At 37.3% G+C, this 11,525-nt stretch overlaps 1 protein-coding gene across 2 annotated transcripts; it reads right to left on the bottom strand.

The window, feature by feature from the left end:
• Nucleotides 1-3,411: 3,411 nt before the first annotated feature.
• Nucleotides 3,412-11,238, bottom strand: LOC127619078 (transcription factor GATA-5-like). Of its 2 annotated transcripts, XM_052091817.1 has the most exons (8): nucleotides 10,949-11,238; nucleotides 10,210-10,320; nucleotides 9,632-10,071; nucleotides 8,077-8,246; nucleotides 5,680-5,808; nucleotides 5,145-5,229; nucleotides 4,683-4,810; nucleotides 3,412-4,221 (listed from the first exon to the last, which is right to left on the bottom strand). In XM_052091817.1, exons 3-8 carry the CDS (start codon nucleotides 10,032-10,034, stop codon nucleotides 4,102-4,104), a joined length of 1,035 nt encoding a protein of 344 aa, XP_051947777.1. In that variant the 5' UTR covers nucleotides 10,035-10,071; nucleotides 10,210-10,320; nucleotides 10,949-11,238; the 3' UTR covers nucleotides 3,412-4,101. The 2 variants fall into 2 exon arrangements, with proteins under 2 accessions (XP_051947777.1, XP_051947776.1); XM_052091816.1 differs by having other exon boundaries at nucleotides 9,632-10,320.
• Between the last annotated feature and the right edge of the window lie 287 nt (nucleotides 11,239-11,525).

Here is an 11,525-nt window from a genome sequence, read left to right as displayed (position 1 = left end):
ACAGAAAAAGAGAGAAAATAAGGGATGAGGGGGAAAATGAGATGTACATCTTAATGAATGATGGAAATGAAGGAAGAACAGAAACAGAATCCTTACTGATATATCCATATCACTGGCAGAAGTATGTGAAATGTTCATACTATGAGGAAACCAGGTGAAACAACATATATATATACACACACACACACACACACACACACACATATACACTCTTTTATTAGGAACACCTGTTCAATTTCTCATTAATGCAATTATCTAATCAACCAATCACATGGCAGTTGCTTCAATGTATTTAGGGGTGTGGTCCTGGTCAAGACAATCTCCTGAACTCCAAACTGAATGTCAGAATGGGAAAGAAAGGTGATTTAAGCAATTTTGAGCGTGGCATGGTTGTTGGTGCCAGACCGGCCGGTCTGAGTATTTCACAATCTGCTCAGTTACTGGGATTTTCACACACAACCATTTCTAGGGTTTACAAATAATGGTGTGAAAAGGGAAAAACATCCAGTATGCGGCAGTCCTGTGGGCGAAAATGCCTTGTTGATGCTAGAGGTCAGAGGAGAATGGGCCGACTAATTCAAGCTGATAGAAGAGCAACTTTGCCTGAAATAACCACTCCTTACAACCGAGGTATGCAGCAAAGCATTTGTGAAGCCACAACACGCACAACCTTGAGGCGGATGGGCTACAACAGCAGAAGACCCCACCGGGTACCACTCATCTCCACTACAAATAGGAAAAAGAGGCTACAATTTGCAAGAGCTCACCAAAATTGGACAGTTGAAGACTGGAAAAATGTTGCCTGGACTGATGAGTCTCGATTTCTGTTGAGACATTCAGATGGTAGAGTCAGAATTTGGCATAAACAGAATGAGAACATGGATCCATCATGCCTTGTTACCACTGTGCAGGCTGGTGGTGGTGGTGTAATGGTGTGGGGGATGTTTTCTTGGCACACTTTAGGCCCCTTAGTGCCAATTGGGCATCGTTTAAATGCCACGGCCTACCTGAGCATTGTTTCTGACCATGTCCATCCCTTTATGGCCACCATGTACCCATCCTCTGATGGCTACATCCAGCAGGATAATGCACCATGTCACAAAGCTCGAATCATTTCAAATTGGTTTCTTGAACATGACAATGAGTTCACTGTACAAAAATGGCCCCCACAGTCACCAGATCTCAACCCAATAGAGCATCTTTGGGATGTGGTGGAACGGGAGCTTCGTGCCCTGGATGTGCATCCCACAAATCTCCATCAACTGCAAGATGCTATCCTATCAATATGGGCCAACATTTCTAAAGAATGCTTTCAGCACCTTGTTGAATCAATGCCACGTAGAATTAAGGCAGTTCTGAAGGCGAAAGGGGGTCAAACACAGTATTAGTATGGTGTTCCTAATAATCCTTTAGGTGAGTGTGTGTATATATATATATAAATAAATATGGATATTCTGTACAGGCAGCTGTGGATGCCAGAAATGTACCATAAGAAATACGATGACCATGTTTCAGGCTTACAAGATGTAATTTTAATGCCTGTATAGTTCATGGTTCTACCGATTATATTATTAAATTAAGTAAACTGAATATTAAAATTTTCTGGAACTAAAAGTCTGCTTTTCACTTTAAAATGTTATGTTAATTACCGTAGTATTTACAAACGCCCCCATGATGACTTAAAATTGAAGAATGGCTGATCCAGGAGCAATAATTAATATACATGTATAGACAGTGCACAGTGTAACTCACAAAAACGCAAACCACCATCCTGGTACCATATTTGACAGAAAAATAATGCAATAAACAATATGGTAAACGTATATTTTTTACATATAAAAAATGTTTTCCGTTAAATTATATATATCGTCTTGTTTTGCAAATTACAAATTTTACATAATTTTATCGTAAAAATTATGGAATTTTTTTTTAATCTCTCTCTCTGTCTCTATATATACATTATATTAACATGCATATTATTCCTACTGTGTTTTGTAGAGGTGTGGTAAATTATTTTTGCTTTACATGAAAAAAAAATATAGCAATATATTTATATATATATATTTTTTTAGATAACAATCCTCCATTCTGTACCAGGCCACAAATATACTAGTTTCTCACACATTTTACTGTAATAATAATGCACAATAGAGCCTGCATTTACAGCAACAAGTCCACGTGAGGTGTGTACATGACCTGAATACTGCTCAATACTAAAGCTGGTGAAGGTTGCTGGATGAAAACCGGGTGGGTATCAAAATGTTTCTACGTGATTTTTTCAGTCTTTTATAATACATGCTATAGCTGCATTCCTCTGACGATCCAGAGCAGTTTTTGACTTTCAGAAAATCAATGATAAATGGCATTAAATACAGAGAAATTACATTTTAACGACAAGCTCCAACCACAACCAATCACTTCAGATCTCAAGCACAGTGGACTCAGTGAATATCTCTCATTACAGAAGTGCTTTTTTATATTGACTGCAGTATTGGAATATAACAGTGAATGGAATATTGCTTGTAAGGTATTTCCCATGAGGCTGAGGTTATGAACCTGATGCAACAGTTTCTTGACCCAGCACCTCATCACCAGGGCAACAAAAACTACGACACCAACAGATAACACAGGCTAATTTAGCCAATAGCAATAAAGGTGGATGGTGGTGCCTCTCTGTCGCCATGGGGCTGTAAATGTGACTCTGTCTGTGGGCTGCATGCTGACGCGCCCGCCTAGATCCAACATGTACTAGCCTAACCCAAAATCTTAGCACCATAAAGCCAAGCTGGAAGGTAACCTTTGATCGCCAACACTCTGCAGAGAAAGGTACGCTCAGGTACGGAGAGTCATTCACACAAACACTCAACAACACAGATGAGTATACAGGTTACACAAAAGTACTATATAAAGTCATAAACATCAAAGGATTCATAGAAAATTAATGTGGCCTACAAAGATCTGGGCATTGTAAAGTCAAGACATTGTAAAATTTGACAAACTACAACGCAAAACCTTTGAAAAACAAACAAGTCATGCTGATAGATTTGGGGCTTTTGCTCAAAACTATATTTTAAGATGGGAATAAAGTACAACCATACAAACTTAAGAATATTAAAGAGATCATCGAGTCAAGATAATATGGAAGTCAGAGCTGTTTGTGGACACTGAAAATATCTCTCAGAATATAAAGATCCATGGAAATCCCCCACAGTCCATCATTATGATGTCCAAATACGACATGGTAGAAGTTTTCTACAAAGATATTGTTGTGTGATTACTTTATTGCTGTGTTACTTAAGCATTAATTACTGTTTTGAGCCCAATAAACCATTTTAAAATTTGATTTTAAGAGAATACGATTTTCATAATCTAGACAAATATCAGGGAGAATTACAAAGCATACACAAAGCAGATTTTTTGCAATTTTATATGCAATAAAACAATTATATAATTCCAATATCAACAAAATTCAGCAAATAAATTTAGGTTAACATATTCTGACAAAACAAAGCACAAAATTCTAAACAATTAAAATAAATGTGTCCCTTTTCAAAATGTGCTAAAAAGTGAGGGACATTGCACTTCAGATCATCGGAGGAATACAATACAGCATTAACAGAGTTTGGAATCAGCAAAGACAACAAGGAAACTTTTAAAATCTCATCCAGGGAATGTATGCGATGTAAAGTCATAATGACCATAATGACACATTCCCTAAATGATAAGGAGAATGATGGGAGAGACCTGTGTGCCTATACCATTCTTATCTTAACATAAATAATGTATCTTAAAAGTTAATCATTAACATCTAAGCAATGAAACATGTTCAGAAGCCATAAAAGCATGGTTTTTTTGTCCTTCCAATCGTTGCTTGAGTAACTCAAGAACTGCTTGATGAGTCGTTGAATGTCGCCCGCTGCATTTTGGCAGAATATCATGAATTAGCCATGACATCACAGAGAGATATGCTGTGATAAATCAACAAGGCAAAGTAGCCCAACTTGTAGTCAAATATTACATTCCCAAGGTCCATATGTGTGTAAAAGTGACTTCAAATAGGTAGTCTAGGTAGTCAAAAGTCCTTTTGGGGAGGGTCTCAGATCACGCTTGAGACAGCGCACACCAGGAGATCTGTGGAGCAATTGATGTTGGTGTGTATGTGTAGTCCTCATATTTGATGTCTACATGTCCTGAGCTGGCACTGTCCAACTGTATTGGTGCCTTATAAAACAGAAACAGGGGCATTCGTTACCACACAGTCAGTTACCAAATCAAACTTTGCGGTAGGTGGAAGATTCATTGACGTCCTATCATTCAGCTACTACATATTTAATCATTTAGTTTAAGAGTAACATCTACAAAGAAAATTGTGGCTTCACAGATCCCAATGGATCTGTGTAGCCACAATAACACATTTCATCCATTGTCAGGTTAAAGTCCAAGGCCAGACTTAAACCATCTGACAAAACTTTAGTTTCAGAAACAGCTCCATTTATTTTCAAGAAAAGAAAAAAAAAAATCAGTTGGACAACACTGTGAGAAAGATCTCACTCATGAAATATGTTCTAATTGCACAATACAAGACATTATGCCTTTTATATCGACTTTGAATGCTAGGGCATCTCATATTGATTGATGTGATCATTATCCACCAATCACTTATTCGATTTATTAGACGCTACCTGTGTGACTGAGACAACAGTTTGGCCAGCATATGGAGAAGCTGCAATGTTTGGTTCACTCTTTATTGTAGAGGCGTTTTCTGACATGGGTAATGAAGGGGGAGATGTAGTGCCAGACACCGTTGACCCTGAAAACAAAGAAAATATTAGTTGACAAATGATGACAGTCAGAATAAAGGAACAGCAAACTGGAAATGCTTCTTACTGCAAATGACAATTAATGGATATGTTCATGTTTGTGTTGGTGCAACAAATGCACCGCACATCCGTTGAAAGGAGAAAAAAATATTTTACTGCGTTCTCTCTCCTTTTTAGTCCCTCACCCTTTCCTCCACTTTCTTGCTCACCCCATATTTCTCTCCACACATTCTCTGACTCATCCACTCCCACACTTTCATCCAAATAACTCATCTCCGCTTTCTACCAAACATTAACTTAAAATTGTCCCTTTTCCACTCTTACCTGAGGATGTTTTTGTTTTGGGCATCTTTGGTTTGCGTTTCCTGGTCTGAATGCTTTCTTTCTTCATTGCTAATGGTCTTGGTACCTAATATAAAGAAAACAGCAAAGCCATACTTGAGACAGTCTTCTTCTGAGTTAGGTGCTTGATTTGAGGTAATAATTTAAACTTGACTGATTATTCACACAATGCAGTAAATGCTTTCAAATTCAAACAAATATGTATAGATCTTGTTGTTTAAATCAGACAATTTCTGTGTTTGTTTGGTCAATGGTGAGAATGTAAAAGAAATTAGTTTACAGAATGAAGCTTATTTAAGTGACTCCCCTTCCTGTCTTCCTTCTCATGCCCTTATGATAACACACACCTATGACCTCTTCATCACACGGACTAACACATTTATACACACTGGCACATGCACACTAACGTGCATTTACAAGCACACCCACACCTCCATGCGCATGTAAGTTCACGCAAGCCTCCCAAAATGAGCTCTGGTTAGTAATACTCAAGCTGCAGATTGTATCACGCACTCACCCCGTGCAACTTCATGTACAGTCCGCAGGCATTGCAGACAGGCTCTCCCTCTGCGTTTCTCCTCCACAGCGTGGTCGTACTGGTATGACAGTTTGTGCAACATAGACCTGCTCGTCGAGACGTGCTTTGCTACAGAGGCAAACAGAAAAAGAATAATGAGGGTTCATTAATTTGGCACTCTTAAGGTTGTCAAAATCATTCATCTAAATGACAAAACTGTTGACTGTATTGATATAAATGGAATCGAACTGATTGTTATGAGAGAAAGAATGTGAGAAAGAGTTATTTTAATATTTAAACCAACTGCAAAGAAAGGCAGAGCTTGTGCCTTGTTAAACAAACGTCTGAAAAGATGAAATGCAATGTAGCTCATTCCTCAAAGGATAGGAAGGCGCTTTTACATAAGACTATAACACTGCCTTGATATTATATATATACTGTGATATATGATATACTGTATTAATAAAGAATGTGTCCTTATATAAAAAATATATTTTACTGTTTAAAACATGCAATGGTAAAGAGTGGTACAGTATTTCTAAACTTCTTTTTAAGCATGTTATAGATCCTACATATAGCAGGGTAATTTGCAATATTGTGCTATACACCATTTATTTTAAATGTGAGCAAATATGCTTATTATAAACCAGAGGATATAGACAATGCATCTGTTTTCTGTGAGGAGTACGACTGTGTAAAACATCTTTCTCTTAATTCAAAGATGTTTTTTTTTAAACTGCTAAGGGAATGGTTAAGGATCATAAATAATCTCCCAAAGTAAAATGAAACTTCTCAGCTCAAATGCACCACAATGTTTGGTGTGAGTTTTGTGCTGCTTGGGCTAAAAACAGACAGACCCAAGGACAAGGTCGCAAAAGCATGCAGAATGAAAACAGAGAGGTAGAGAAGAGTAAGAGAGCTTGAATGTGTGTAAGAGAGAGAGAGAGAGAGAGAGTGAGAGAGTGAGAGAGAGAGAGTGAGAGAGAGAGAGAGTGAGAGAGAGAGATAGACTGAAAAAAGAGTGTCTGAGAGAGGGTGAGAACTAACTTATGAAAAACAAGACAGCAGTGAAGGCTTTACTCAGTTTCTCCCTGTCAGTGACTTTGCCCAGTACTAACCATGAGATCAACCCTCTCTCTTATCATTTGAACATGAATATAGGCCTACTCAATAATCTCAATAGATGGGGCTAACCTCCGCACCTCACTTTTGATTTCATTTTCTCCTAAAACAGCAACACAAATTACCACTTTCCTGATCCTTGAGATCATCGTGTGCAATGTCTAAAGGTTAATTTTGAGGTAATTTGATTAGATTTTATATATATATATATATATATATATATATATATATATATATATATATATATATATATATATATATATTATTTTAATATAATTTATATATATATATATATATATATAAATTATATTAAAATATTTTTTCTAATTATTCAAATTTATGCAGATAATGAGAATCCCTGAAATTATCAAATTTATTTAAAAAAACAATTATTAGTTTTGGTGATTAAATCAATGGTTTTTCAACAACTACCCAGTAAGTGAAAGGATTGTATTAGAGTTAAAACGTTCCTGATCCAATCACAATGGGGATTAATTTGTTTATAGAATACTTGAGATGTTATGTAATGCCAAATGAGATTGAAATTAAAGGAACATGGGTAACCCTTTTCTGATGTGGTTATTTTGAATAAGCACTATCTTCATTTGAACTAGTTGCATAAGTTGACACATTTTGCCCTATAACTATTGTCAATACATACACAATATCACTTTAACCCCCTGGGGGCCTTTTAACCCATATGTGGGAGCCTTTTACATCAAGTGTGGGCTTAAAGGCCCCCTCCTCACCTTTTCTAAAATAATAATAATAATAATTGTAATCAAAACAACCTTACATTATCTCTGTTCACACAAATTATGTTTCACCATCAATATCTGTAAATGTTTGTATTATTTAGATACAGTTTGTGACCAGAACAAAAATGCTGATTTTTCTTAAAGTGTGCCTTTAACCCCATTGTGCACTATATATATATATATATATATATATATATATATATATATATATATATATATATATATATATAAAGCAAGAGAGAAATAGATATACAGTATATAGATATAGGCTGATTGTATTGTAAAAACTGAGGACGAAAAAAATAAATAAAAAATTCCCAGCATGTAAATAACAACTAAATTAAAATGTAATTAAATAAAAGCCTTTTTGTCTATTTCACATAGCAACCATTCACTTTGTATTACCTGTTATTTGCGAATTAGACATTTGAAGACAAAATAAGGCCTGCATAACACTCAAAAACATAAAACACACATTTAAAAAAATCTGAAAGAAACTTAAGAAATAGCCAGTTACCAAGCGCTTCTGTGGTTTGATAAGAGGTCGATTGATTCCGTTCATCTTGTGGTAGAGGCCGCACGCGTTGCACAGGTAATGTCCGGTACCGTCTCTCCTCCACAGTGGGGTCGAGATAGAGCCGCAGTTGACACACTCACGCCCTTCACACGGGAACTCCTCAAGCATGTCTGAAAGGAGACAAATATATTACACACAGTTTGTATTTTATTCATTTCAGAGGTCAGTGCTCGTTGAAATCATAAAAAAATCCTCCAAATAATAAAAGCGCAAGTGTTGTTTTCGGCGTGATTTGATGTTTTTGAGTAGTATTTGTCATATTTTCCCAAACATGTCTCTCTCTAAAACACCTAATATGAGCAACCTTAACTGATAACCTGTTAAAATAAGTGTAAATCTCCGATTTAGGACTATAGACTATAGGCCTAAACGTAGCCTATGATATTCTTGTTTTTATTCTTAGGCATGCAGCCTTAGGTTTTTTGAGCATCATCAATGCGGAATGTGACACAACTCCACACGGAATAAAAAATGAATTAATGCGACCATATTCAGGGTCACCCGGGTGCCGATTATGGCGCATGAGGTAAGAAGGCTTCAGGCGCGCAGAATGGCAATGGGGCTCTTATCAGTATTAAAGATCCAGGGGCCACCGATCAATCAATATACTGACATGTGACGCCCTCAAGCAATTTATTTCAAATAAAGACATGCGCATCATTATTATTATTATAAATGTGTTGTTTTAAATAAAATGTCTGAAATGTCGTCTTGTCGAGTTTATAAGAGAGGTTTGAACGGAACATCAAAACATGTAAATACTCAATGGGCCTATCAAAGCGCCCGAACCTTATGTAAGACTGAATATGTCTACAGTTGTAGAAATGGGACATATTTTATTGGAGGAGAAGACCTGTCCGCTGACTATCAAAGAAAAGCGTGTCCATCTTAAGTACTGCTTCAAAGGGTTCTGGCGCTAAATGTGTATCAGGCCATAATGGTCTGTTTAAAAAAGTTTGCTCAAGGTGTCGGAGGTGTAGGCCTACATGAGACCATTTAATCAATCCACATGTGCACAGACAATAGATGGGAATTAAATTATTAAAATAATTGGTATTCTAGAGCCTTTTAACAACGGGGTCTTACATAAACACACCAAGTCACCAATAAATAACATTCGAATAAACCCCTGCTATAAATTGTGAGATCACAGCATCAAACGAAACCCCCTCCATTCCAACCATTTTTGCCTTTTGCTTGAAAGATGGATTTTAAACTAATGCCAAACTAACGACTCAGATGTAATACAGTATATTTACATAGGCCTAAGACATATGTGCATATAAGGATATTCAAACCCATTGGTAGGATACAGAATATTAACAATTCAGTAAAATGGTTTTCACATTTTTAAGTGTTGCTGATATAACTGTCTGAGCTTTTCCGGGGTTTGCAGAGCTATTTTAACGTACATGTCCCACATGAGGGAAATTATTGTGATCATTCATTTTGTAGTAACTTTTTTAGGCATATGTCTTAGGTAGCACGTGCTTACCAAAACTGGACCTCCTTCCAGGTAGAGTTCCCTGTCGTCCCTGAAGACTGATCATGCCGCCATCGAAGGGCCCTGGTGTCCATGACGTTGCCATCTCCGGACTCATGTAAGCCGTGTAGGGGCTAGAATAGGATCCACCGACGGCGCGCACCAGGGCACTTCCATACTGATCTGCCCGCCCGCCATTACTCAGCACCAGCTGATTCTGGTGTGCAGCATCCCTGCCGGTGCTGCTGCTTACCGGCGGGCTGTGTGAATAAGAGAACCCGGGAGGAGGATGAGGGCTGCCTGGGTTGAAAGTGGAGTTCTCCGTGCCGGTCTGTGACCAAGCGTGGTGACTGCCGAGTCCATGTGTCTGATGGGTTGACTCACATGTTTGTAGGTAGGGCAAGGGTTGGAGCATGGCAGGTACACGGGTTGTGGGAACATAAACAGGTGAGCTGGCAGATGGATGGATGTAGTTCCCGGAATCGTGTGCGTAGGGGGACGGGTTGGAAGATAAAGCCAGGCTCGAATACATAATGTATCCAATTGCAAACTATCCTTTTAGATGTTGAAATATTAAATAAAAAAATTACCCCAAAAAGAAAAGCCCAAATTCTGAACACCTTGGAGTAAAGGTCGCGATAACGTCCGAAATCTCCAATCCAATAATTTCTTGTGGAGGGGCCTCAAAGGGAAATTCACTCCTGATGACAAAGCAAAACGAACCAATCAAATTATTTTCTTAGTAACAGAATATATTCATGGACTAGAAACCAAAATCAAATACTAATTAGTATTTGAAATATCAAAATCCAACAGTTCTAAATACAGTGGTTGTAAAAAGATTACATGACATAGCCTTTATTTTCAAAAACATATTCAAATATTTGAATTCATTCCTAAATAATAAGATAATCATTTGAACACGTATACATGTGCCACCATGGATAATCAAACTGATATATATCTAACTGATATATATATATATATAGGCTGCAGTCAAGATGAACAAACTGTTCTAATTGTCAACTTTCTAGCTTCAGACTGTCGTTATTAGACTAAAAAAACATTAATGATTTTCATAGCTTTGCTTGAAGTTGGAGATAAATAATTATCAGCAGCTGTCTCAGATATCCTGGGAAAACGCTCTACCGAAACAATTAAATCATAGCTGGAGATCAAATCAAGAAACACAATAGACAGTCGCATTGTAATCTCTTTAACATCTAGCTATATTTTATCACTGAAAACGCAGACCACAGAAAAACGGTGATAGCTGTTAGCAAAGGGCTTATACAATTTCATCCAAGAGCTCTCATTGTATTATCTCACCAGATAAGGTCTGTCAGTGATAAAGTCAGGAACCCTCTTTTCCAAGTGAGTTGATTTAATTTCGCCGTTGGAGGGTCCCCTCTCTCTCTCTTTTCGGCTTTGATTTTATCCCAACGAAAGCTATCTGTGACTATAACATATATACTACAAGTCTACGTTACACGCAAAAAGTTGTAGTTGCCCTCTCTGCGTTGGGATTTGTCACTGTGCCTTGTCTGTATCTGAAGATAGTTGTTGCGGCAGAGAATGCCTAATATAACCGTTCTCTGATTTGTTCTCTACTTTACTGCGAGTTATTTGTAAGCGCAGAACCACGTGACGCACTCCAAAGGACCCATGGAGGAGGAGAAGAATGAGAAGGAGATCGTGTGTGTGTCTTGCGGAGGAGGGGTGTGCTCCTACCTGTAAGATCTATATTTGCTGAGTCTACTGTATTTAAACGATTTAGCTTAAATGGTCTTTTCGGGATTTTCGATGAAAGTTACATTTTAAGAAACATTGGAACTTGGTTTGACTGATTAATTTTTTTATTCTGTTTATACGCAATAAAAAAATAAAACATGTCTTGTTTCAGTGC

This window comes from Xyrauchen texanus, chromosome 25, assembly GCF_025860055.1.
Source record: "Xyrauchen texanus isolate HMW12.3.18 chromosome 25, RBS_HiC_50CHRs, whole genome shotgun sequence".
Classification (NCBI taxonomy): Eukaryota; Metazoa; Chordata; class Actinopteri; order Cypriniformes; family Catostomidae; genus Xyrauchen; species Xyrauchen texanus.
This window is presented reverse-complemented; position numbering and strand designations above follow the sequence as displayed.

Bases quoted from the DNA above. Each gene is read 5' to 3' on its own strand.
- LOC127619078 (XM_052091816.1), bottom strand. From the start codon at position 10,151: ATGTATTCGAGCCTGGCTTTATCTTCCAACCCGTCCCCCTACGCACAC. The intron at 5,809-8,076 runs GTAACTGGCTAT...TTGCCTCTGTAG, and splicing joins TCAAACCACAGAAGCGCTTG to CAAAGCACGTCTCGACGAGC. The intron at 4,222-4,682 runs GTAGCGTCTAAT...CTGTTTTATAAG, and splicing joins CTGTTGTCTCAGTCACACAG to GCACCAATACAGTTGGACAG.